This window comes from Astatotilapia calliptera, chromosome 5 (genome assembly GCF_900246225.1).
Source record: "Astatotilapia calliptera chromosome 5, fAstCal1.2, whole genome shotgun sequence".
NCBI lineage: Eukaryota > Metazoa > Chordata > Actinopteri > Cichliformes > Cichlidae > Astatotilapia > Astatotilapia calliptera.
This window is the reverse complement of record NC_039306.1, coordinates 11,226,710-11,251,487: the sequence shown is the minus strand read 5'-3', so window position 1 is coordinate 11,251,487 and position 24,778 is coordinate 11,226,710. Positions and strand designations below refer to the sequence as shown.

The window sequence follows — 24,778 nt, the reverse complement described above, 5'->3', positions numbered from 1 at the left end:
CATTTCATCAGTCCATAAAACCTTAGAAAAATCAGTCTTGAGACATTTCTTGGCCCAGTCTTGACGTTTCAGCTTGTGTGTCTTGTTCAGTGGTGGTCGTCTTTCAGCCTTTCTTACCTTGGCCATGTCTCTGAGTATTGCACACCTTGTGCTTTTGGGCACTCCAGTGATGTTGCAGCTCTGAAATATGGTCAAACTGGTGGCAAGTGGCATCTTGGCAGCTGCACGCTTGACTTTTCTCAGTTCATGGGCAGTTATTTTGCGCCTTGGTTTTTCCACACGCTTCTTGCGACCCTGTTGACTATTTTGACTGAAACGCTTGATTGTTCGATGATCACGCTTCAGAAGCTTTGCAATTTTGAGACTGCTGCATCCCTCTGCAAGATATCTCACTATTTTTGACTTTTCTGAGCCTGTCAAGTCCTTTTGACCCATTTTGCCAAAGGAAAGGAAGTTGCCTAATAATTATGCACACCTGATATAGGGTGTTGATGTCATTAGACCACACCCCTTCTCATTACAGAGTTGCACAGCACCTAATATGCTTAATTGGTAGTAGGCTTTCGAGCCTATACAGCTTGGAGTAAGACAACATGCATGAAGAAGATGATGTGGACAAAATACTCATTTGCCTAATAATTCACACTGAACACTGGTGCTCCACAGGGGTGTGTACTGAGCCCTCTCCTATACTCACTCTACACCTACGACTGCACAGCCACTAACAACTCCAACATCATTGTGAAGTTTGCGGACGACACTACAGTGGTGGGTCTTATCACCAATGGTGATGAGACGGCCTACAGGGAGGAGGTCAGCGCCCTGACCAACTGGTGTCAAGACAACCATCTCACACTCAACGTCGCAAAGACAAAGGAGTTGATAGTGGACTTCCGGAGGTGCAGAGAAGTACACACCCCCATCACCATCAACGGCGCTGCTGTGGAGAGAGTGAGCAGCTTCCGGTTCCTTGGTGTACATCTGGCTGAGGATCTTACGTGGTCAGTACACACAAACAAAACAGTGAAGAAGGCGCAGCAGCGCCTCTTCTTTCTCAGGAAACTGAAAAGATTTGGCATGAGCCCTCGCATCCTCAGGACCTTCTGGTTGTGTTTACTGACCTCGAAACGATTTTATGTGGTACACGGTGCTCAAAAACCAGTTGAATGATTTAGTACGACTTTGCTAAGCTACAGAGCTGCACCGCTTGATGGATTGTCGGAGCATTACGGCTATCGTAGGCAGGAGCCTCGCGGAGTGATACGTACTGTGCCTCAACATAATATTACTGTATTGTGTGTATATAACCTCTTTTTAAGTTTTGTGGATATTATATATGGTTATGCTGAGGATATGTCGGCCAATTTCCACTGGAAATGCCTTTTGGTTAAACTGTGAGCAAGGAATTTGCATTTGCACTGTTACATTTTTATAATACTTTAATGCACATAAAAGCTGCTTGTTTAAGTGAAAATACATTGATGTTTTTTGTTTGTTTTTTTTGCACTAATAAAGTTGTGGAGTTGTAAAGTGTTTTGTCTAGTGTCAATTATATCGTCAGTTATATCGTTATCGCAAATTTTCTAATGTATATCGTGATAAATATTTTGGGTCATATCGCCCTGCTCTAGACACCATATTGACCTGAATAAAATCGACAAAATATACAATTATAAGTTCAGATATTGCTGGAGAGTTTGCAAGTTTTATTTGCAGACTTCAAGTTGTTACCATTTGTTTTGAGCCTGTTTATGTCAAAGTTAATCAGCAGTAAAATTGTTTTATGAGGCCGGTTCAGCCTGTAGCAGATTGTAAAGGCTCAGGTAAGACATTCTCCTGCCATGAAATACATTCATAACACCAAACATTTCCCTCTAAATATATCACCTAACTAATTGGGAAACCTCTTAAAAGCCCTGAGAATATGCTTTTTCAACAAGATAAACCTTTAAACAAATAAGGGAGTCCTGACAGATCCATTTAAATGACTGTTGTCAAATTATTATAACTTATATAGGTAAAAACAGGTTTTAGAAAGCTGTCTTGGTGATTAATCTTAATTGTAATTTAAATATACTTATACAAGAAATATATTGTCTAAAGAGGTAGTTTGCAAAAAAAATGCCTACTTCTATATAATGTGTTGTATGTCATAACAGAAATGGCAAAAAAAAGTATTTGTTTTGGTCTGTCTGAGTGAAACTGGGACATTCAGTTAAAGGATTTCCAGAGTTTTCCATGGGGGCCCGGGGCTAGACGGCAGCCGGGTTAAATTTCCAGATGATGTTATTCCACACAGACCTGATGGAAACATGGCAGCACCCTGCCATATAATGGAGGAGGACCAGAAAGACAGAGAGAGGAAGAGAGAGGGAGAATGGGACCAATGCCTAGTTTGACTGATTTAGTCCTACTGCTTCTGAAGAATCTATAAAATATTCTGTGTACACTGGTAGTAAATCCAATCAGCTTGCTATCAAGTAAGATCTGGAAGAAAAAAACAAAAAACAAACCATACTGGGAGGATATGGTTGGGGTCATCACCGATGATGACTTGGATTTACAGGATTAATGCAAAGTTCTCCAAATTACTGGATGCATTTTGTACAAAAAGATGCACACGTGACATAACAGTTGCTGCACCTTTAAAGCAACAGCTGTTGAAAAAACAAATCTGTCTTTGAGAGGCAAATCTGATGAATATCTCCTGCTCCTATAATGACCTCAACACAGTGTGCACAATTTCCTGACACAATCAGTCTGACAAGTTAAACTGCACTTCAGACAGCACTGACAGCCTGACGGTGTTTCCCCCACTGGAGGCTAGAAGTCAAAAACAGTTCATAAATAAGCTGGCCTGGATCTCCACACGACAAACATCCATAAAAGAGTCTGTCTGATGTAATCTTCTTTAAATCCAGTCCTTTAAATCTATCCCAGACTGCAGAACACCAACAGTGTTTCACATCAGTTACCCCCGAAAACAAAGAAACCTCTCAGTTTTGAAGACGCCAAGATATTACATAGCAAATTTATTTAAACTTGACTTAAAAGCCTGAAACAGTTGTATTGTAACCTGCTGTACAGCTGCCAACACATAACCTCACCTGCCTGAAAGTTGCTCTCAATACAGATACAAAATGACTCATTATTAGCTAATAATGACAATCCGCAGCATCTTTCTCACCTTCAGCACTTTTTACAGCCTTGAGTAACTGCAGAGATTCTGTATATCACTGTGAATACTATCAAAACATGGGTGGCCACAGAGAAGTGCTGTGCTACTTTTAATACTAACAGAGTTAAGAGATCACTTCACTGAGCCAGTGGGACAAATGTGAAAACAATATATGTGCGCTGGTTTAATACAATGAACAAAGGTCCTACTGTCAGTATTTATCTTCAACAGTTCAGACCACATTGACTTTACAAAGATTATCCATCTGATTTGGATAGACACACACACACACACACACACACACACACACACACAGAGAGAGAGAGAGTTTCTGACAAGGCACCAGTGTCTTGAATCATTATCTCAAGTATTTTTCCATCTGTTGTTTGCCAAATTCTTCAGACTGGGCCACACAATCCAGATGTGGTCTGGCCTCAGATATCAGACTTCTGCTCTTTGCTGCTGATTCACTGACAGACCAGGCGCTTTCTGGCAGATTGCGGTCATAGGGACAGAAAATGCACCTGGGTATATAAAAACCACGTTTAGTCTATAATTCACAAACAAAGAGAACATCAGTTTGATTTTACAGCAGAAAACTGCTCATCTGCACAGCAAAATACTATAATATACAGTCATGTGAGAAAATGAGGACACCCTTTGAAAGCCTGTATACTTAAAATATATTTGGAGATGTGGATATTTAATATCAATTTTAATGATACTGAGGGATCCAAATAATATAACTAAACAATTAAAAAATAAGAAAAGCCTTTCTAAAACCTTATGTGAAATGTAATTTTAAAAGAATGCAATTTCTGGTGAGGAATAAATTAGGACACCCCCACTTATTATCCCACTTAAAATGGTTAAAATCACACACACAGGTGTATCTTGTCAGGTGCACATGATCAGTACATCATTAACCAGGATTTTAAAGGAGCCTTGCCCTATTTAGTTTGGTGTGCTCCTGACTGTTGAAGTGAACGCCATGGTGAGATATAAAGAGCTGTCTGATGCCCTCAGAAAGAAGACTGTGGCTGCTTATGAGTCTGGTAAGGGATTTAAAAAGATCTCAAAAGAATTCGACATCAGCCATTCCACCACCATCAATTGTTTACAAGTGGAGGACATTCGAAACAACTGCCACCATGCTCAGGTCTGGTCGTCCAAGCAAATTCTCCCCAAGAGCAGATCACAAGATGCTCAAAGAAGTCATCCAAAATCCTAAAATGTCATCATGGGAACTACAGCAGGCTCTGGCTACTGTCGATGTGAAAGTGCATCACCCTACTATCAGAAAAACACAAGTTTGACTTTCATGGGAGGTGTGCAAGGAGGAAACCTTGGCTCTCTAAGAGAAACATTAAGGCCAGACTGAAGTTTGCCAGAGCGAACGTAGACAAAGACCATGACTTCTGGAATAATGTTCTTTGAACAGATGAGTCTAAAATTGAATTATTTGGACACCAGAACAGTAGACATCCATAGTCCTGGAATGGCCAAGTCAAAGCCCTGATCTTAATCCTATTGAGATGCTGTGGGGTGACTTGAAACGGGCTGTACATGCAAGAAAACCCTCAAACATCACACAGCTGAGAGAATTCTGTGTTGAGGAGTGGGGCAAACTTTCTTCTGATTGATGTCAGAGACTGGTAAAAGGCTACAAAAGGCGTCTCGCTGAAGTTATATCAGCCAAAGGGGGCAACACTAGTTATTAGGGGGTAGGGTCTCCTAACCTTTTCCTCCATTAAAATGCACCACTTTGGTGCACGCAACAATAATCTAGTTCACTCAGAGCACAGCAGGAGATTCAATGGAATTAAAAAAGAAATGAAGAAATAGAAATAAATAGTATTTGTGGGAATGTACTTATCCAGCACAAAACACATTTACTGTTGGATTTGTGAAATGTGTGCACCAGCCTATTTGTTCTTACCAACTTGTGTATAAATTAATATCTGCATACCCGTTTCCTTCAAGATGAAGTAGAGAAAGTGGTGGAATTGGTTTAAATCACAAGGTTAAAAACTACCTTGTGACTACATTTACGATTTTGTTTTGCTTACATGCAATTATATTTTTTATTTATTTGATTGCAATTCTGTACATATGGTGGCTTATGGTGTTTAGGAAAACAATCAATAATCTAAGAAATAATAAGATATAATAATAAAAATATTTAATATTACTATTAGTAGTACTTTTTAAAAAAAATTATATTGATTGTATATTGTATATTGTACTCATTTTAAAGACTTGTGGCCATCATTTGTGGTAAATGGCAATCGGACTGGTTCTATAACACTTTTCTACTCTTTTTCTACTTTACTGTGTACTTAAAGCACTTTATATACCACGTCTCATTCACCCACACAACATTCACACTCTGATGAATGCATGGGAAGCAATTCTGAGTTCTGTATCTTGCTTAAGGGCACTTTGGTATTTGCAGACTGAAACAGTGAGATATTTGAACCACAACCACCTGCCTGGCCACAAAAACCCTCTAAATTTGTTTGAGTGTTAGAGTACGAACAAATTCAGGCATGAACATACTAATAAATCCTGATTTGTTCATGCGCTTGATTTACGCACAAATATGTGCGTAGGCACTGTTAATAACTTGTCATTTACTTACTAGTCGAATTTCCCAGAGGAACCCACCCGAGGGATTAATAAAGTTCTATCTTATCTTATCTTATCTTAGCTATAGTTTTTAAAGAAACATGCACTTCTCTTGTTAAACACACAAGCAAAACCAAAAGTTTCACTAGACCATGGTGTTAAACCTTTTCCACAGTCCATATTAGCTTCTCTTCACTGGCCTACTGTTAAATCCTGAACTTAAATTCTGCATGATCAAGCCCTGTCATATATTAACAGTATTAGATTATTCCAAAAAAGCACTTAGCTTCAGACTACAGGTTTACTTGTGGTTCCTAGAGTTTCTAAAAGTAGACTGGGAGGCAGAGCTTTCAGGTATCAGGTCCATTTCCTGTGGAACCAGCTCCCAGTTTGGATTTGAGAGAGACACTATGTATACTTTTAAGATTAGGTTAAAACTTTCTTTTATGATAAAGATTACAGTAAGGGTTAGACCAGATAACCCAAGACCATCTCTTAGTTATGTTGCAATAGATTTTGGTTGCTGGGTGCTTCCAATGATGCACTGAGTATTTCTTCTTCACTCAACAATTTTCTTTCCATGTGTTTAATCATCACTATTGCATTTAGAGGTTTAAACCAGCATTAGTAATGATTAAACTCTGACTCTCTCCCTCGGCTCTCTTTTCTTTCCCCTCATGGCAGATGGATGGCCCTCCCTGAGCCCGGTTCTGCTGGACGTTTCTTCCTGTTAAAAGGTTTCTCCTTTACCATCAGGGAAGCACTTGGTGACAGTGGGATTCTTAGGGTGTTCCCTCTAATATTGTTGGGTCTTTACCCTACAATATAAACCTGAACTTCTCAGCTGGTAGAAGACAATAAGGGTGGAACATTACTTAAAGACAAGAAGAAACCTTATTAAAGGTTAAATGGGGATTCTAGACAGAAATATAATTTGCAACCCAGTGGGTTTGATAGCAATTAACATTTTTTTCTTGCTGTGTAAAAAGCACCTGCTGGGGAAAAACAGTGACTAAAGCTCCAAGCATCACTGAGTAAACCTATAATAAGACCAGATTCAGCTCAGATACATTGGACAGTCACAGCAGGAAAAGAGTGGGTGTAATTAATATTATAGATGGCTCTGCTCCATTTACAGGTGTTTGTGCCAGTATGCAACACACCTAGAAGGAATCCAGCCTTTATAAATGTAATGAGTAACACCTGTGCTGTTTGTCTTTGGAAAGGCTTGCCATTTGTGAGACCAAGAATGAGTAAGTGTGAGTGAGAAGGTTCGGCCTGAAGAGAGATGTTTGCTGTGTGACAATTTCATCTACTTTAAAAAGCACTTCAGTTAAATTATACAGGCAGCTTCATTCTGACAGGGATAACAACCAATATTAAACATGTGGAGCTGGACCACAGACAGACAGAGTGTAAATAAATGAGAAACTGACCACAGTAATTGGCCAAAGGTATGCAGGTTAAGGAACATGTGTATTTGTCTATTTAGACCTAATTTTTCATCCATTACATTACTTTTTCTGTCACTTTCTATGTGACCAACCAGGTGGAACACTATAAATGTCTTTAAGAAATGTCTGTCCAAAAACATGCCACTTACTCAATATTTAAATGATTCTTCATGTTTTGCTCTTCCTGAAGTGAACAGCTCTGCTTTTGAGTACAGTTCTTTAGAACACAGGTTAACTGTTAATTCATTCACCTTGACAAGAAGCTGCTGAAGTTTTGCAGGTCACTTGAATCAAGCACCACATTCAGATCGCCGATGGTCCTCTTTGATCTCTCACTGTCCTGCAGGAAATAACACACAATCCATTATTCAGTTATAGCACAATGAGTCACTTTATTTACAGTGACCAGTTTCACCCATCTGTGTTGCTCTGCTTTAAATACTTTGTCAGATTAAGAGAATGTCACGCTGACATGTCATGCATGGCCCTTTGGATTTCACTATTATCCAATTATAAGAACTCACAAAAGCAAAGCAAAACAATACAACAGAAGTGACTGAACTCAAATTTCCTCTTGAATTTTAATCTCTATTATATAATTATTCTTGAGTTAAACTGGTTTCATTTCTCTTACAGATTCAAACAGCTGAGTAAGCATTTACAGTTCAGTGTCTGGACTATATATATTGTATTATATAACTGATATATAATCAGTAAAGTTTCTAAGCTACACTTTCACCATATCTTTTCATCATGGTTAATGTGATCAGGAGCAAAATGTGGGTAATAAACAATGGGCAGATGAGTGGTGACACATAATAGCTTAACAAATTAAGCCTGTTTTTCAGTTCCCTGAATGTGAGAAGCAAAACAAAACTGATCATTTAGCCTTATTAAATTGGGGAAAATATTTTCAGGAAAAGCCAAGGGCCCAGTTGATGCTCTAAAGAAATAGTTCAGAGCATTCACAATCCATAATGTGTATTATTTTTACTCACCTGTTTGTATTTTAACTAAATATACAAGAAAACCTTGCTTTTTATCTAACCTTTGGTAAATTTCTAAATGTTTTACAGAGTTAGGCTAGCCATTTCACCCCACCCCACCAGCCTTCATGCTGAACTTGGCTTCGACTAAACAGCTCTTTCTCTGTGTTAATGAAAAAGGTGTTTTTATATATATATATATGGAGATACGCTGGTTGGTTTCAATGTGTTACAACAAACAAAACAATTTAAGGTTACTGGAAGTTGTGCTAGTCCACATTAAGGTGCAATAAAAAGGTCAGTAAACATTAAACTACAGTTAAGGGTAAGAAGAGATGGTTTCAAATCAACAAAACAAGTACTATTCTCATTAAAACAAGTTAAAACCCTTTGGCTAATTGTAATTTTAATAACATTTTGTGAAAAGCTTTAAATAAAACCATCTGCTTGCTCTAATAGTCAGTGTAGCTAGAATTAAAACCAGAAAACAAACAATTAAAGTCTTTACTGAGTTACTTGTGTCAAAAAGTATGGGTAAAATCTGCATCTTAAATGACTTTACGAAACAGCTTATATACATTATTCCTAAAGCCCAGCTTCACTGGTGGCCAAATGAGCTAAAATTAAAACCAGAAGACTTCTGGACCAACATGAAGCTGGTTTATTGGTCATTATACTGCACAATAAATTAAAAATTACTGTTAACTTTACATTTACACTATTAGCTGATGTTGAATTGTCTTTTTTTTTTTATGTGACAGTCAAAAACGGGATTCTAACACACCTAGATATGAAGTAGGATATAAAACTTCAGAACTTTTTTGTTACAGATACAAATGTAGCCTGAAAGAGCTCCAAGTGCTGAAAGTTGTCCTCGTGTGTTCGGTTACGTTCACAATTTTGAAAATAAATATACACCTGATTTAGCCATTTTTGCAAGTTACAAATCATTTAGGAGGATACTGTGTTCAGGCACCTGCAGCCTTTTAAAACATGTTAACATTTCCCAAGTAAGCTACTGGTGAATATCATAATCATAGTTTTATTATTGTTACTGAATATCAGACATCATCACAAGAATTGTAAAACAACACCACTCATCAGTGAAACACTAAGGCACATGGCTTTGTCACCCTCTGCTGGCTGGACACAGCACTCCAGAAAGAATTCAGTATGGTTTTTGTCTCTGAGAATGTTTATATACCTTATTTTCTACTTTAGTTAAAGATTGAAACAAATTTCATCTGTCGCAAATTAAAGTGGAGTAAGATTAAGGCAACACCAGTCTTTGTATGATCAAAACCTTAAACAGATTGTGCATAAGACAAGTAGAGATACATGTGAATACTAATAATAATAATAGCCTATAACAATAACAACTAATAATCGATACAGTCCCAAGCTAAAGCCACGATTTTAGTTAATTTTTAAAATAATACGTTTTATTAAGACTGAGATTTTGAGTATCTGAGCCAACATATCTACAACATGCAGACTCAACTGGACTTAAACACCAAGTCTGGGTCACAGTGACAGCTACATATATGGTTACACAATAATAATAATAATAATAATAACAATAATAATAATAATAATAGGTTAAAAAACAGAAAATCAGACACTAGATGGGTTAGAAATATGGACACAAGATAAAATAAGCTGAAAAGTACTTGCAAAAATCAAAGCAAGAGTTCAATGAACAGTTTCAGACCGGAGGAAAACTATAATCCATAAACAAAAACGGAAGGAAATATAACAACTCACCTTGATCTCGGAAAGCTGAAACTCGACCTGGAAGACCAGTTCAGAGCAGTTACCCGACAAAGAGAGCTGCTGAACCAGCTTTCTGCCACCTAACATACACAAATGCAATTATTTTTAGATCTATCATTTCATACCAAAATCCACTAAAGGGACCTTAAAGCCTACAGTGCATTGTGTTCCAAAAGAATGTTGTTCATGTATTATTTACATTCATGGTAGAAGCCTGTCTTTTTTGGCATACAGTCACATATAAGTTTTTGATCAGTGTCAATCATGCAGGCACAAACCAAATGAATATTGTTTAGCTCATCAAAACCTTGCAGATAATGGGAAAAAACAAACAAAAACAAATCAAACAACAAAAAATAAAATAAAAATACATTATATACTAAACTACACAGGGAACAAATGAAAACACTAAATGACATAAATAATTAAGATGCATCAGATTTATATTCTGATGGAATCTTAATCCTCTATTTAATACATAACAGGTCAGATGGCAGTGAAGACTGTGGTTTGAGACCCTGCTCTTACTGTTTTGTAGAGTCTTTGTGGTGCAGCTGTTCAAAGTGATGCCATTAATTTCTGTCTGCAGTTTCACATCCTCCTCCAGCTCCTCCAGCTCCTCTTTGAGTCTGGACATCACCATCTCCTTCCCTCCTTCTTGTCTCTGCCCGCACATGAACACTCTGTGAAGCCAAATAATTTATGATGTAAAGCTGTAGACAGATTTCGCAAAATGCAGAACAAAAATTAAAACTCACAGAGCATTTTCCATTTGTTGGCTGTAGTGGAACGTTATGTCCTTATTGATTTCCTGTTGTTGGTGCTGCAGCGATTCAACTTCAGCTTGAAGACGCTCGATCTCAGACTCAAGCACCTTCACCTCCTCGGTGTTCTCATCACTCATCTTCTCCATCTTGAAGGATAAAAATCAAATGATTTAGTTAAAACAAAGACACGCATATTAGTTTGCCAGCACAACTTTAGAACTTATAAAAAAGTATCAATTTGAAATTTACAGATTAAAACCACAAATCTACAGGAAAAGAAAAGAAAGAAAAAAAATTGTACTTAGAGGAATTATATATTTTCAATCTGAAAAGTTGGATCAACTTCATTATATTACAGACATTGCTAATATCAGTTAATAATCTAATCAACCAATAATTTTATACTAATTATTGGATGCAATAAAGAAATGGTTTTGACTCTAACAGAGAATCACTGTTTTACCACAAACAACCCTACTTTCCTTCTCTTAACTCTCTCGTCATGGGTGCTTGTTCCAGTTTAGGTTAATCCAGCTTTGCAGAGTGAAGTGATAGGAATCCATGACGCTTGGACTAATAGGGTAGCTTTGCATTTGAATTCAAAATTAATCTCTCTTTATTTGACACTGGTGAAACTCCTTATTTTATCCTCTCCCTTTCAATTAACTTTAGTCAGACGAATTTACTGAAACGGTGAAAAGTGAACACAGCACCACTGAAGAGGTGCTTTTTCGAGAGTTTTAAACTATAAACGCACCAGTTAAGAAAAAAGGTGTCAAAGTGGTTACGCTTTCATTAGTTGAACCAGTAAATCCCGGCTAACGAGATACTATAAAAATAACAACAACGTTAACAACAACAGACAAACTTTCGAGCTAACTTTCCACAGCTGTTTCCGTTGTGAAGAAGAAGTGTTTTTAACAATTCACAGTTCTATTTCAGTAGCTGATATAAAAGAGTTCTGCCATTATTAAGTAATGATTATCTGTATTTACCTGTTTGTTTTCCGTTTCTTAGCAGATGGAACCGAGCACTTCGGAAACTCGCGCCCTCTGGATTCTACCACTTTTCTAAAATCCGAGGGGGGAAGAAATTGCCTCCTTGAATAACAGTCACGCCAGCACTATGGCTCTGTTAAAACAAATACTACTGTTGTATACATGTTTGCATTTTAAAGTAAATATAAGTGTTTTATCATCGCAAATGAGCCACAAAATCATAGCCCACCAGGAATTTGGGTGACTCCTTCACCCCACGTAGAAATAATGGAAATCCGCAGCTGTACCTAGTGTGTATTATTTTTTCTCCTTTATCAATAAAATGGAATATAACAATTATATGTTAATTAGCTTTCTTAAGTAAACACTTTTATAATTAAAAAATGTACCGGCATCCCTTAGCAGCGAGTTCGTTTATTTATTCATTTTTAAACCACCGTTGAGTCTACGGAACATTTGGGTGGTTCCCGAGAAAAATGTTACGGACGGATTTATCTGCAGGACCTCAGCTCCGGACAGAAATTGTGGTAACACCAGCTGGATACATGTGAGGTAAACATTTGTAGCTTTTCGGACTTTTTATGTAAAAATGTTCGCGATAACAAATAAGAGTAGTTATAAATCGACTCACTTAGAGATCATATATGTAGTAGATGCTCTGTGATTTATGTTATGCTCTATTTCTGGAGTTCCTCCAGGCTGAAATGGATTTACTGGATCCACTCAGTTGCTTACAGCTAAAACCTGAGGCTCTGCTCTCAGTCCAGTCCTCTTAAGTTTATTCATTTTGGACGCTGCTTTAAAAGGTGTTTCAGCTTTAAAGTTATTATGAAGTCTTTGGTTTGTAATTTCGTTGGATTGTGCTGTATTATACTGAGACGCACAATGTGCAGTGCAATGGAGTGGACACAATATTAGAAACAGTAAAACACAATTCAGAACCGTACAGACGAGCAGATCTCATCTGGCCTGATCTTTCATGCGAGCAGTGAGAGTATCTGTAGATTTATGAGAAGCATTTTGCTTTTCGCTTTTTGTTTGAATATGAATCTATTTTTTGTATGACTTTCCTGCATGTTTTACAAATGGTTATGTATGCAGTATTTATAAATGTGTAAAATATGCGAGGTAGTGATAGTGTACTTACTATGCCTGGTAGATCAGCTGAACATCAATTTACAAAGCTTTTTAAAGTGTAGCCACCTTATACTTACAGTCACAGCAATGCGGCGACTGTACGTCGGTGGGTTAAGCCACACGGTCACTGAGAAGGATCTGAAGGATCGATTTGGAAAGTTTGGAGCCGTTGAGGATGTGGAGCTCCGGACCAGGAAAGACCCAGAGGGTGAGGAATCCAGTATACACTGACACACTTTGACAGCCAGAATGGTGACAGTAACGATGTTTAAATTCTGTTTATCTAATTTTATTGAAATCACCTTTCACATTCAGCACTGTCACTATCAGGTACTTGTGCAATTGTTGTATTGGAAGGCATCTGATATTAACGAACCAGCAGCATTCATTTATGTATAACTTTATTTGTTAAAAGTTAAAATCCAAAGAAAACTAAACTCTAAAGCATTTTCTTATTTTACTGTGCATTTCTATTTAAAACAAGAAAACATACTTAAAGTTTGAACTTATTTACATCTAATTTGCATTGAAAAAATCTTTAGCTGTTGTTCTCACACTCCACAAATTATACAACTTTATTTACAAGTGATGCTTAAATACAAGATGTCAGGGCTGCTCTGAACATTAAAAAGATTTTCAATACAACTGTGAAAGTTTAGTTTACTTTTTTATTTTTTTGGTCAGGGACAATAAAAATTAATCAGAAAAAGCATAATCGAAAATAGATTTATGATCATTATGTTTTGTTCATTATGAATTCTTACATCTTGATAATCTTATTGTTCCTCCTGCAGGTGTTCCCTTTAAAACCTTTGGCTATGTCAACATCAATATTTCAGATGCCGACCTGAAGAAATGTAAGTGACCATAGCTGCCGCTGAAAATCCTCAGATTTAACCCCGAGGTCTAAGTCATTATCAGTGACAACCCCAAACATGTGTTTTAGGATTTAAGGGTTGTCATCCCCACTAAGTAAGTGGGGTTAGGTTAATTGGAGACTCTAAATTGTCCACAGGCGTGAATGCGGGAGTGAATGTGAGTACAAATGGTTGTCTGTGTATATGTGTTAGCCCTGCGACACACTGGCGACCTGTCCAGGGTATACCCTGCCTCTCGCCCTAAGACAGCTGGGATAGGCTCCAGCGCCGTCCGCAACCCTGAAAAGGATAAGCGGAAGCAAATGGATGGATGGATGGATGTTATGCTCCAAGGTGCATAACACAAATACAACACAACAAAAGCAATATATACAAAAACCAGGAATAAGAAGCGTAGTTACAGTATATTTAAGTCTAAATAAGAATTGAGAGAAGCACAGATGACTATTTTGAGGGGAAAAAGTAAATAATTTCTTATGTGTGTCAGTGAGAATTATTTTTTTGTTTGTTTTATATTTACCAAAACCTTGGAGAAAACAAACATATTCTGTGAGCATAGGGTTGGAGTTGTCACCAGTGATGACTTAGACCTCACAGGGTTAACTAACTTATGTAACTAATATTCATTCACACTGTTAGTGGGACGCCTCATCCGCCAAACTGAAGGAACCCTTCATCTAAACATGTAGTTAACACTTTCAGTGAGAATTATGTTTGTGTTGTTTGCACCATTGAGTAAATTTTCTACAGTCTGCTTTCTAAACTAACATTAAAAAAAAACTGTTGCATTATGAGATTGGTGTGTTTCCTCTGCAGGCCTGACAGTGCTAAACAAGTCTAAATGGAAAGGGGGAACTCTGCAGATTGAAATAGCAAAAGAGAGTTTCCTGCACAGGTACAACCACGTCGATCGCGCCATGTAAATCTAACACTGACAGAAAAGTGGAAATTATTATTGAATTATTAGGGGGGTGATTTTTTTTTTAACTCAGACTTTAATATCAAGGCTCACAACTGTTGATTGTCTGGTTTGAAAATTCTGGATTTTACCGTATGTTCACCAATCTTAAAAATTTGATCTCTGTACCTGTAGAAAATTATTCCTATCTATTAGCTTGAGAGCTAAAAGCTCTGTATTGACTGTGTCATAGGCTGGCTCAGGAGCGGCAGGAGTCAGTAGAGCAGCATCTCCAACAGCCTGCAGCTGAGGACAAGAGACAGAAGCTTCTGGACTCACTGAGTAAAGCTGGTGTGGACAACTTCACCATGAAGTCTGCGGTTCCGGGGACCGAAATCCCAGGACACAAGGTCTAGTCATACTCTTTCCCTCAAGACATGATTATAACGAATGCACTTGCTCTCTTGTGGGGTCATGTAGTCACAATGTGGAAACCAATTCTTTTAAAAATTGAATCCCCTTAACATAAATTATTACATTTTAGTTTTAAGGGTTTAAGGTTGGTGTTGACTGTCCTCTGGTTTCAGGACTGGGTGGTCAGTAAATTTGGACGGGTCCTCCCCATCTTGCAGCTCAGAAGTCAGAAAGGCAGCAAATCTCGAAACCTGAAGTACGACCCATCGAAATACAGCCACAATATTCGCAAACTGGACCGAAACACCATCCCTGATGAGGCCACACCTGTGACCCAGCTCACCTGGGAGGTCCAGGGTGGGGATGACGAAATCAGTAAGAAGAGGCGGGGAGAGTTCCCCCCATGTGAGCCATGGAGACCCAAGAAGAGTCGGACAGACAATGTTTCTGGCAGAACCAGGTATCCATGTGACCTTTTCAGACTATTCAAGTAAACCAGGTTTGATTTGGTTAATCCACAAGGTCTCAGTTGGTTTCTGTCTCCGAGGGCCTCTGGGATTTTAGATTTTCCTTCCTCGATCCACTTTGCCTCCTGGACATTTTCTGTAATTTCTGGGATGCCCAGGTGTTAGCTTTGGAATTATGAGGGATATCTACTGGTACAAGTGATTCTGACATATTTATTTCTGGAGTTAAGATAACTTTTTTTTTTAATGACTAAAACCTCTAATGGATTTATTGTGTTCTTCAAGCCACCTGGTTTCTGAACTTGTTAGAAGTCCACACTTGTTCCTGACATTCCATATTTCCATTTTTGTTTAATTCTCAAAGGTTCCTATCAGATTTCCTGATGTTCCTAGAGCTTTGCAAGCTTTCAATAATCCGTTCTGATTCATGGTTTCTGGGTTTTTGGAATACCAGTTTCTGAATATTTAGTGTCCCTTCCTTTTGTTGATTTACCTTAGATTTGAACACCCTGTCAACTCTGTCAATCGCACTGAGGGTCATCAGCTCACCAACGGATTTGAAAAACAAAACAACCACAGACTGGCACAGAAGAAGTGGACACGCTTTACTGACAACGATGCCGACTCAGAAGAGGAAATCCGCAGGCTGGTGGCAGCTCAGCAGACCTCCCATGTTACACCACAGCAGCAGGAGGTGGAGGAGGATAATCTGGAAGTGGTTGGATATGACTTCTTAGCAAAATCTGCATGCATAGGTAACAGATGTGTTTGAAACAGGCAGTTTGCGCATTTTAAAAATTCAAATTTGTCATTGTTTATGTTTACAATTCTACCTAAGTGATGAGTTTAACTTTATGGCTGCTTATTCATTTTACTTTCAAATGCACATGTAGGTTCACGTGTGCAAAAATGCAATAACAAAGACTTCTCACACAGGATTCTGTTGTACTGAAGTAACCATGAAAGCCACAGGTTTCATTTTGTATGATTTTATTTGTACTTTGACGAGCAGAAAAGATGCCAAATTCTTAAACAGATTACATCAAGTAACCTGATTTTTATTTGTGGATTTTTGTGCCACATTGACTGCTAATTCTATGTAGTGCGTGTGTGGATGCAGATTTCTAGGGAAGAGTGCGGTATTAGCTTTATTCAAACCATGATATCAGGGATGTTCTTTCATTGAGTGACGCTGATCAGTACCAAATTATGTCAAAAGTCACTACAGTAAAAATAATAGAATTAAATATAAGTGAATCATTGTCATTTTCTCCATCCCAGAAAAAAAATTGATCTTTGGAATAGCAGGTTTTCCTCTTTGTGATTCCAGGTGATCAAGACAAGGATGACTACGACTCTGCTGACACAGATGAACTCTTTGCATCGAGGAAACCTCCTCCTGCTAAATGTCAGGAGAAACATACTCCCCCAACAGCAGAGCACCTCTCAGGAAACAACACAGACAAGAAGAGAAAAACAAAGAAGAAGAGAAAAGCTGGAGAGCAAGAGGAAGAGGACGGATCAACAGATGATGAAGAACACCTTACTTCTAGAAAACCGTCCTGCGTGCAGCAAAAGAGGGATTCTAGTGAACAGAAGCTAAATAAGAAAACTCGTGACCTCCCTGTCGTAAGGCCGTCCTCATCAGAATCAGATAGGGATGAGGAAGATGAGGGTGATGAAGTAGACTCGGTAGATTCATGTTCAGACTCTGATTATGAAGCCATGTTTTCTAATATCACCCATCTGGAGATCTCCCTGGCTGACCTGCAGAGGCTAGCTGAGGCGGCCCAGCAGAACTCAAAGACTGTAGCTCCCAGCTTCCTCGGAGCTGGACTAGAACAAGAAACGCTTTTCCCGTCTTTTCCTGCAGAGCAACCTGCTCCAAAGAAAGGCTCCACGCCTGAAGAGATCCTCGCCATGATAATGGAGGACGACAGCAGCGAGGATGAACAGAAGAAGAAAAAGAGGAAAAGACAAGCTGTCACGTCAGCACCACTGCCTGCCTTCCAGGGCACAAAAGCATTGAATGAGGTATCGGAAGACGAGGAGGAGGACGATGGAAGAGGAAGAGAGGTTAAAAAACAGAAGATGAACGCTGATTCTACACAACTGGTTCACAAAGAAACAGACAGCAAAACCATCACAAGCGTAAGAGACCAGAATCATGCAGAAACTAAGATTTCAGACAGCAGTGAGCAAGAAGAGGATGACGATGAAGAAGAAGATGATGAGAGTGATGATGGTGATGATGATGAAGAAGATGAGAGTGATGATGGTGATGATGAAGATGAAGAAGATGAGAGTGATGATGGTGATGATGAAGATGAGAGTGATGAGGAGGAGGAGGAAAAAGGAAAGATTATAAAAGACATGGTTCCTCCTGATGTTTTAAAAAAGGTTACAACTAAAGTTTGTGTAAACACAGAAAAGGCTGAGACTGAGTCTTCGTCTAGCAGTGAAGAAGAGGAGGAGGAAGTGAAGCAGGGGAGGGTGAACTCCAGTCAGATTGTTGTAAATGTTAAATCTGCAGGCAAGGCTTCACCTTCATCCTGCAGCTCATCTGGAAAGGATAAGAATGAGCCGCAGGTCATTTCTGCTAAAGGGGGTGTGAAAGCAGCTTTGAACAGGGAAACCTCCACCAGTGAGGAAGAGGAGGAGGAAGAGCTGGCACTCCCCCGGATGGCATTAGGAGTTGAGGAGGAAGAGGAGCGGCAGAGACAGGCCAACATGAGGAGGCTGGCTGCTGTACAGCAACGACAGAAAGAGGCCGAAGAACATAAAAAACTCATCCAGGGAGCACTAGCCAACCTGGTGAGAGCGCAGCGTGTTTATAAGATTGTTATTGTAATAAACTGATTAGTTTGGAATTATTTTAACCTAGTTAATAAAATCAAAGCAGTACTTGAGGTTTGGAAGGGTTTTTGATTGATGTTTCTTTGGAAAACAAACAAACAAACAAACAAACTAATCTGTAGGACAGAACACAGAATTATAATTTTTCATTATTATTGTAAAATTTCATGGTTTGATTGATTGTTTGTTTTTAAATATATATTTTTTTCTGATATTAAGAACCTAAAAACATGTCAAGTATATCTACATATTCCTCACTACCTTTAAAAGCAGGCAGAAAAGTTTCAATAAAACTTTAGTCCTCTTTGTGTGCTGAAGGCTTCAGATTTTCTTATGACACAATTCGTATTATTTATTAATAATAATTACTGATAATGATAAAACGCTGTTTCTTCATTAGGATGCTCCCGTGGCAGGAGCAGGGAAACACATCGTATTTGGCTCTGACGATGAAGAAGATGATGGTAATGACGATGGAGATCAGCAGAGGATGGACTCAGAGGTCTTAGCATCAAGGAAGACACTCTTCCAGGACGGCCAATCAGAGGATGAGGCCACTGGTGATGAAGCCACAGCAAATAAAAGTGTCAAAGTAAAAGCAGAGGTGAGTGAGTGCTGAGCTAAGGTCTCTGAACTGGAATATAAGAATTTAAAGCTGCATTCATCCACCTTTATTTCACCAAAGATGGTTATTATCAGTAGACATCTTAACTGATCGTGATAATGTGGCTCTAAACGGGCTGTTTTTTAACTTTGCATTTGTGTGTTTCAGATGCGTCTGAAGTCATCGGGCCCTCAGCTGTTTGGCGGCAGTGACGATGAAGATGAGGAGGATGGCAGCAGGTTTGACATCAAGCCTCAGTTTGAGGGTCAAGCAGGACAGAAGGTGAGAAAAGAAGTTCCACACTGTTGCACAGAGGTGGTCATAATGTTTTAGCTCAACCGTGGACTTGTGCAAACTCGAAACTTCGCACTAAATATTGGTTTGTTGTTTTTTGCTCAGCTGATGGCGCTGCAGTCTCGCTTCGGGACAGATGAGCGTTTCCGGATGGACTCTCGCTTTCTGGAGGAGGATGAAGAGGTTAAAGAGGAGGACGCAGGTGAGACTGTGGATGCAGGTACAGTAGCTGGTAAATGCAGGAAAGTAGATCAAGATGGAGAAACCCCGTGTTTTTTTTTTTTTATGTGCTCCGGACCAGGTTATTTACAGCATAACACAACTACCATTAATTTCTTCCTATAAGATATTATGGACCTTGGTGTGCTTTTATTTTCTGAAGCTACATAAATCCTTTTGAAATATGGAAAATATCATCAGTCTATTAAAGCATCACCAGCTGGCCTGAAATTACACAGATGTTATAGATAAAATATTTTTTATTAACAAAACAGTCAAGCTAATTTTCTGTTTGAAAGCAGAAAGGTTTTACCAGTTTAGTTGTGCTGTAACACAACCTCTTTATGTTGTACATCATGCACACTTCTTTATCTTCGATTCTAAGAATTATTTGTTACGTGTTTGTGATTCAGAGACAAAGAAAACCCTGGTGGAAGATGATGAGGATTTGGAGGAAGAGAAGAAGAAGACCCTGTCTATTCTGCAGAGTGTTCTTGGCCAACAACACTGCAGCAGCAAGACTGCTGGCAAAGCCAAGAAGTTCAAGTGAGCTTCACACAGCTTCTGAACTGGAACAAGTCATATTCACTGTGGAGAAAATAAAGAAACTTAAAGCTGTGTGACTGTGTGTTTGCAGAGATGTGTCAGCGCTTCATTACGACCCCAGCAAGGAAGAACATGCTGCATTTGAGACCAAGAAAGAGGAAGTCAAGAAGGAGAGGTACAAGCTCAGAAACATGAATTTCCACCTATTTTTCTTAAGTTCTCTAAATAAACTATATTAACACTGTGTTAAGCTTAATGGATAGTTCTAGGATTTTGTAGTTTGTTGTTTTAGACAAATCCAGTAGAAACTTCTGCACCAGCGGTCCCCAACCCCCAGGCCACGGACCAGTACCGGGCTGCGAGAGTTGATGTTCGGGTGTGAAATTTATGATTTTCAGGGTTTCTATCAGCTTTTATCTTTACTTTTTTAAATAGTTTTTATCATTAACTCCGTCTTTTCCCATGTGTTATGAATAAATCTTCTTTTTTCTGGGTACCGGTACTGGTTTTATTTTGTTGTGTTTATCCACTACACCTATTGTCGGATGTAAACCGGTCTGTGGCACAAAAAAGGTTGGGGACCGCTGTTCTACACTCTTTCTATGGTATTTGTTTCCACTAAACACTTCAAAACTAGATCAGAAAAAGTAGTAAGAGATGGAAATTTCTTTTTGCGGGAAGATGTTTCTGACAAACACTGTTCAGTCAAACAAGTAGTACATTTGTTTGGATATTATTTTCCGCAGTGGATTTAATACAAGCCCTGCGACACACTGGCGACCTGTCCAGGGTGTACTCCGCCTCTCGCCCTAAGACAGCTGAGATATGCTCCAGCGCCCCTGCCAAAGCAGATGGATTTAATACGTCAGATAATCATTATTATTGTAGGTGCCAGACTTTGACAAGAAACTACCTAAGTAAAAATAATATATAACAGTGAGTGACTTTACTACTTGTAAGTCAGCTCAGCACAGACCCAGACAGACTACATTTAGGGAATATCAGGGTTTTATTTTTCTGGGCTCACACACTGTAAACAACACAATGGCTGTGTGCTTCTTAAAAAGAACTCGGGCATGCTCAAGTGTCACTCAGCCTTCCCTCCTCTGCCTGAATCACTCTGCCCATCCTCTCCACCTGCAGCTGAGCAGAAACATCACCCTACTGCAACACAATCATAACTATGGTTCTGTGTGTCATCATTGTACTGGTTTTACTGTTAAACCTGAATTCTAACAATGTTTGTAATGTTGTTGTTTTTTTGCGGTACTCAATATTTATGTCAATAAATGGTTTAATATGGTTTTTGCAAAGTTACAATAATAAAATAAAGTTTTTAGCATTCACATGTGCAGGAAACCAGAAAATTCAACCTGTGATCTGTTGTCTTCACAGCAAAGCTGCCAGGAAGAAGAAACGTGAGGAAGCTCAAAAGCTTCCTGAGGTTTCTAAAGAGATTTATTACGACGTGTCAGGTGACCTGAAGACCGTGTTTGGTCAGAGCAAGGATGAGACGGATCAACAAGAAGAGAAGATGAACTGGGACCAGAAGGAGGAAGAAGAAGAGCGTAAAGAGAAGGAGGAAGAGTCAGCCCCGCTGCTCTCTGTTCCCAGTGTGGAAAAAGAGGATTTGTGTGGATTTAAATTTTCCTTCTTTGGAGATGACACAGAGACAGGAAGTAAAGAGACAGGTAGGTAGAGCCTGAACTGATCTTAATCTTCCAAATACATGAATGCTGTTGTTTTTGGGTTTGTTTGTTTGTTTTTAATCTTTTCATTTTTCTCTAAACAGCCGACTACAAGGTAGAGGCCATTCAAGCTCCAAAGGTGTCATGGCATCAAGACCCACGTTTCCATGACAGCAGCTCAGAGGAGGAAGAGGATGAGCAGGAGGAAGATGAGGAGCAAAGCAACACCACAGCTAAAACTACAGAGTACGAAAAACAATCTGTGTTTGATTAGGAACTATTTATGAGAAAGATGAGAGCATTGTTGCCAGTTATTTTTGGTTCATTAACACAGCTGCTTTCACACACCTGACCAATCAAAGCATGAAGTGGATATGACTGTGAGATTGTTATGAAAGGAGACAGGAGATTGAAGGTGTGTTGAATCGATACAAAGAAAATACAGTATGATCTGAGCTTTTGTGTGTTTTTGTTGCGTTTTTACAGAGTGGTGATGCCGTCACACACTGAGTTCTTCTTCTTTTACCCTGATGATGACAGACTGACAGGTAGGATGGTGATTCCAAAGGAAATAAAAGAAAATTATCTTATTAGCTGTCTGTGAGAGTCAACATGTGTGTGGGTACATTTTTTTGCAAACTCAGAGGCGACAGAACTTATTAAACTGGTATCCAGCAGCTGGTTAGATCTGCAGTCATGTCAGTGGAGATTTCCAAATTTTTGTTGTTGCTTTTTTTTTTTTTTTTTTAATTGATAAAGGTTCTGATGTGTGATCTGAACACTGTTTTCTCCTTTAGATGGTCCCAAGTCGTTCTGGCGTGTGTCTGAGTTGGAGGAGCAGAGGGAGCAGTGGGAGGAGAGGAGGAGTGCACTCAGACAGGTACAGAGTTTGTATGAACACTGCTAAAACCGGTCAAGAAGTTAAACCTTGTTAGATGCTAAATCTTCGGTTTTAAGAATTTTTTTTAAATTTTTTTTTTTAATGAGAAACATAGCTCCACAATTTGCTTTCACAGTGAGTGTGGTATACATTGCATATCATAACTTTATTACACTGCCAGACTGTTTTTGTAACACTAGGTTTTTTTTAGTTTTTCTGAAAAAGATCCAGTAAAATCTCTCATCTAGACCAAAAAAGGCACATATCTACACTCCCCTTAAAACCACTGCTGCTAATACTGGTAATTGAGTACCTTAAGGTGCCAATCAGTGAGGCAGTGTTAGAGAGAGTTGTGACTTATACACCTCTTACCCACCTTCTGGATGTTATTTGGTTTACTAACTGTCATCTAAGTATAAATCATATGGTACACATTGCAACTTCTTTGTGTTTTGGCTCAGACAATAAAAGTAAACAAGACACAGGTTGTGGTGCTAAGGTCACCCTTCTACCCTGTACAGACATGTGATGCCACGGAGCTTAGAGGCCTTACAGCCTGTTCACCGGGAACATCTTGTGCAAACAAGCCTTTATTCCTTGACTTCATACCTGGCAGTATTACTTGCTTAGGCCTCTGTGTCAGCAGACCTGATCTCTCTAAATAAAACTTAAGCTTCCCGTTTGTCCATTCATCCATTTTCTTTAGTGCTTATCCAGCTCAGGCATGCAGGGGTGCTGGAGCCTGTCCCAGCTGTCATAGCTTGAGAGAATGAATGCTGGACAGGTTACCAGGCACTGACAGGTGGTCTACTTAATGATCTTGAAACCCAGCTACAGCGGCAGTGAGAAACGTCTGCAGTGGCAAGGCATCAGCCCAGAAACCCATAAGAGCAGCGAACCCAGCTGTCGTCCTAACCGCATGATCTCACAAAGTTCTAGCCCGTGATGGATGAAAGTAATCAAGAAGACAGAATTGGAGCAGAAAGATGTGTTTTAAAGTTTTGAAGAGACAGATTGTGGAGAAATTTTTCTCTATGACGAGTAACTTAGATAAAAATATTAGAGCTTTAAAAAAAATACTGTTTATGAGTTCAACATTTTCTTTGAAGTTGTTCGTGGGAGCATTTATGAGCACTGTCAGACAGTTCCATTACCAACCACAACTCTTTGTCTTCATGCAAGTCAAATCTGTAGGTGCATAAAAATGTCTTTGCCAAGTCTGATAATTATGTAGGAGTGAAGACGTAAAGTGGCTCAAGTTATTCAGTAAACATGTTTCGGCTTTCCCGTCTGTGTTCACAGGAGTACCGCAAGAAGCACAAGGATGCTCGGAGGAAGCTGACGTCCTCCCTGAAGAGCTGAGGATTGTGGGCAATGAAGTCTTTGTGTTTCAGCACTCACTGCCCTGAATTCGTGCCTGACAGAATTCATGCCTGACCGATCATTTCTCCTTTCTTGGTGCCAATTTTTTGGCTCGGACTGATTGTAGCAGTCAGCAGGATGGAGAGCAGATGGCTGCCAAAGACAGTGAACTCATCTGAATGTTTAATATCGTCCAGAGTTTCAGATTAAATGTTTATTTTAGTGGATATTAATATTTTTGATGAGATATTTTGTAGTAAGTTTGTTTTTTGTTTTTTGTAAACAGCAGGTGTTACCTGCTGTGAAAACATGAGTTCATATAAGCAGCAGCTCCCACTTATGGAGGACCAAACCTGCTATAAAAGTGGACAAATAAATAAATATGCTTCTTCAAATTAAAATAAGAATAAATGAAAATGAAAGGTATAACTTAACTAAACATTTTCTTTTCCATTGTTTCTGGTTTCAGGCATATTATCTTATCATTATCATTTTTTTTTAAATCTCACCATTTTTACCCCTCCGCCTGTAAATGGCTGATAGGATATTGTTGTCACCCTGCTGGGCGGGCAGCATGAACACTCAAGTTTGTCAGTGCGATAACTCATAAATGAGGCGATGTAGGAGCTTCAAATTGATACCATAGTGCAGCTACTAAAACTCTCCCCTGAGTTTGAATCTTGTTGACCTCAAGCTAAAGGTCAGAGGTCAAGCTACCTGAAAATATTGTAAATTCCATAACTCAAGAAGG

At 38.9% G+C, this 24,778-nt stretch overlaps 2 protein-coding genes across 5 annotated transcripts in view; one reads left to right on the top strand and one right to left on the bottom strand.

The window, feature by feature from the left end:
* cenpp (centromere protein P) overlaps window positions 1–12,088 on the bottom strand; it is a 122,017-nt gene extending 109,929 nt beyond the window's left edge. Inside the window, exons 1-6 of one of the 4 annotated variants that reach the window (XM_026167225.1) lie at window positions 12,014–12,088; window positions 11,782–11,917; window positions 10,778–10,932; window positions 10,548–10,702; window positions 10,011–10,099; window positions 7,512–7,600 (exon numbers count right to left, since the gene is read on the bottom strand). In XM_026167225.1, coding sequence (XP_026023010.1) covers window positions 7,512–7,600; window positions 10,011–10,099; window positions 10,548–10,702; window positions 10,778–10,932 — 488 coding nt within the window. In that variant the 5' untranslated portion in view covers window positions 11,782–11,917; window positions 12,014–12,088. The other 3 variants (XM_026167226.1, XM_026167228.1, XM_026167227.1) reach the window with 3 other exon arrangements.
* Window positions 12,089–12,273: 185 nt separating this feature from the next.
* nol8 (nucleolar protein 8) lies at window positions 12,274–24,254 on the top strand. Its single transcript, XM_026167216.1, has 18 exons — window positions 12,274–12,336; window positions 13,001–13,129; window positions 13,716–13,778; window positions 14,616–14,694; window positions 14,951–15,107; window positions 15,285–15,571; window positions 16,077–16,333; window positions 16,909–18,392; window positions 18,835–19,038; window positions 19,207–19,320; window positions 19,438–19,534; window positions 19,965–20,097; window positions 20,189–20,272; window positions 21,493–21,788; window positions 21,890–22,031; window positions 22,272–22,333; window positions 22,583–22,665; window positions 23,968–24,254. Exons 2-18 carry the CDS (start codon window positions 13,009–13,011, stop codon window positions 24,025–24,027), a joined length of 3,723 nt encoding a protein of 1,240 aa, XP_026023001.1. The 5' UTR covers window positions 12,274–12,336; window positions 13,001–13,008; the 3' UTR covers window positions 24,028–24,254.
* The last annotated feature ends 524 nt before the right edge of the window (window positions 24,255–24,778 follow it).

Excerpts from the sequence above, each read along its gene's own strand:
- nol8 (XM_026167216.1), top strand. The coding sequence starts at position 13,009 with ATGCGGCGACTGTACGTCGGTGGGTTAAGCCACACGGTCACTGAGAAG. Across the intron at positions 14,695-14,950 it reads AAAGAGAGTTTCCTGCACAG|GCTGGCTCAGGAGCGGCAGG; the intron begins GTACAACCACGT and ends ACTGTGTCATAG. Across the intron at positions 22,334-22,582 it reads TGATGATGACAGACTGACAG|ATGGTCCCAAGTCGTTCTGG; the intron begins GTAGGATGGTGA and ends TTTCTCCTTTAG.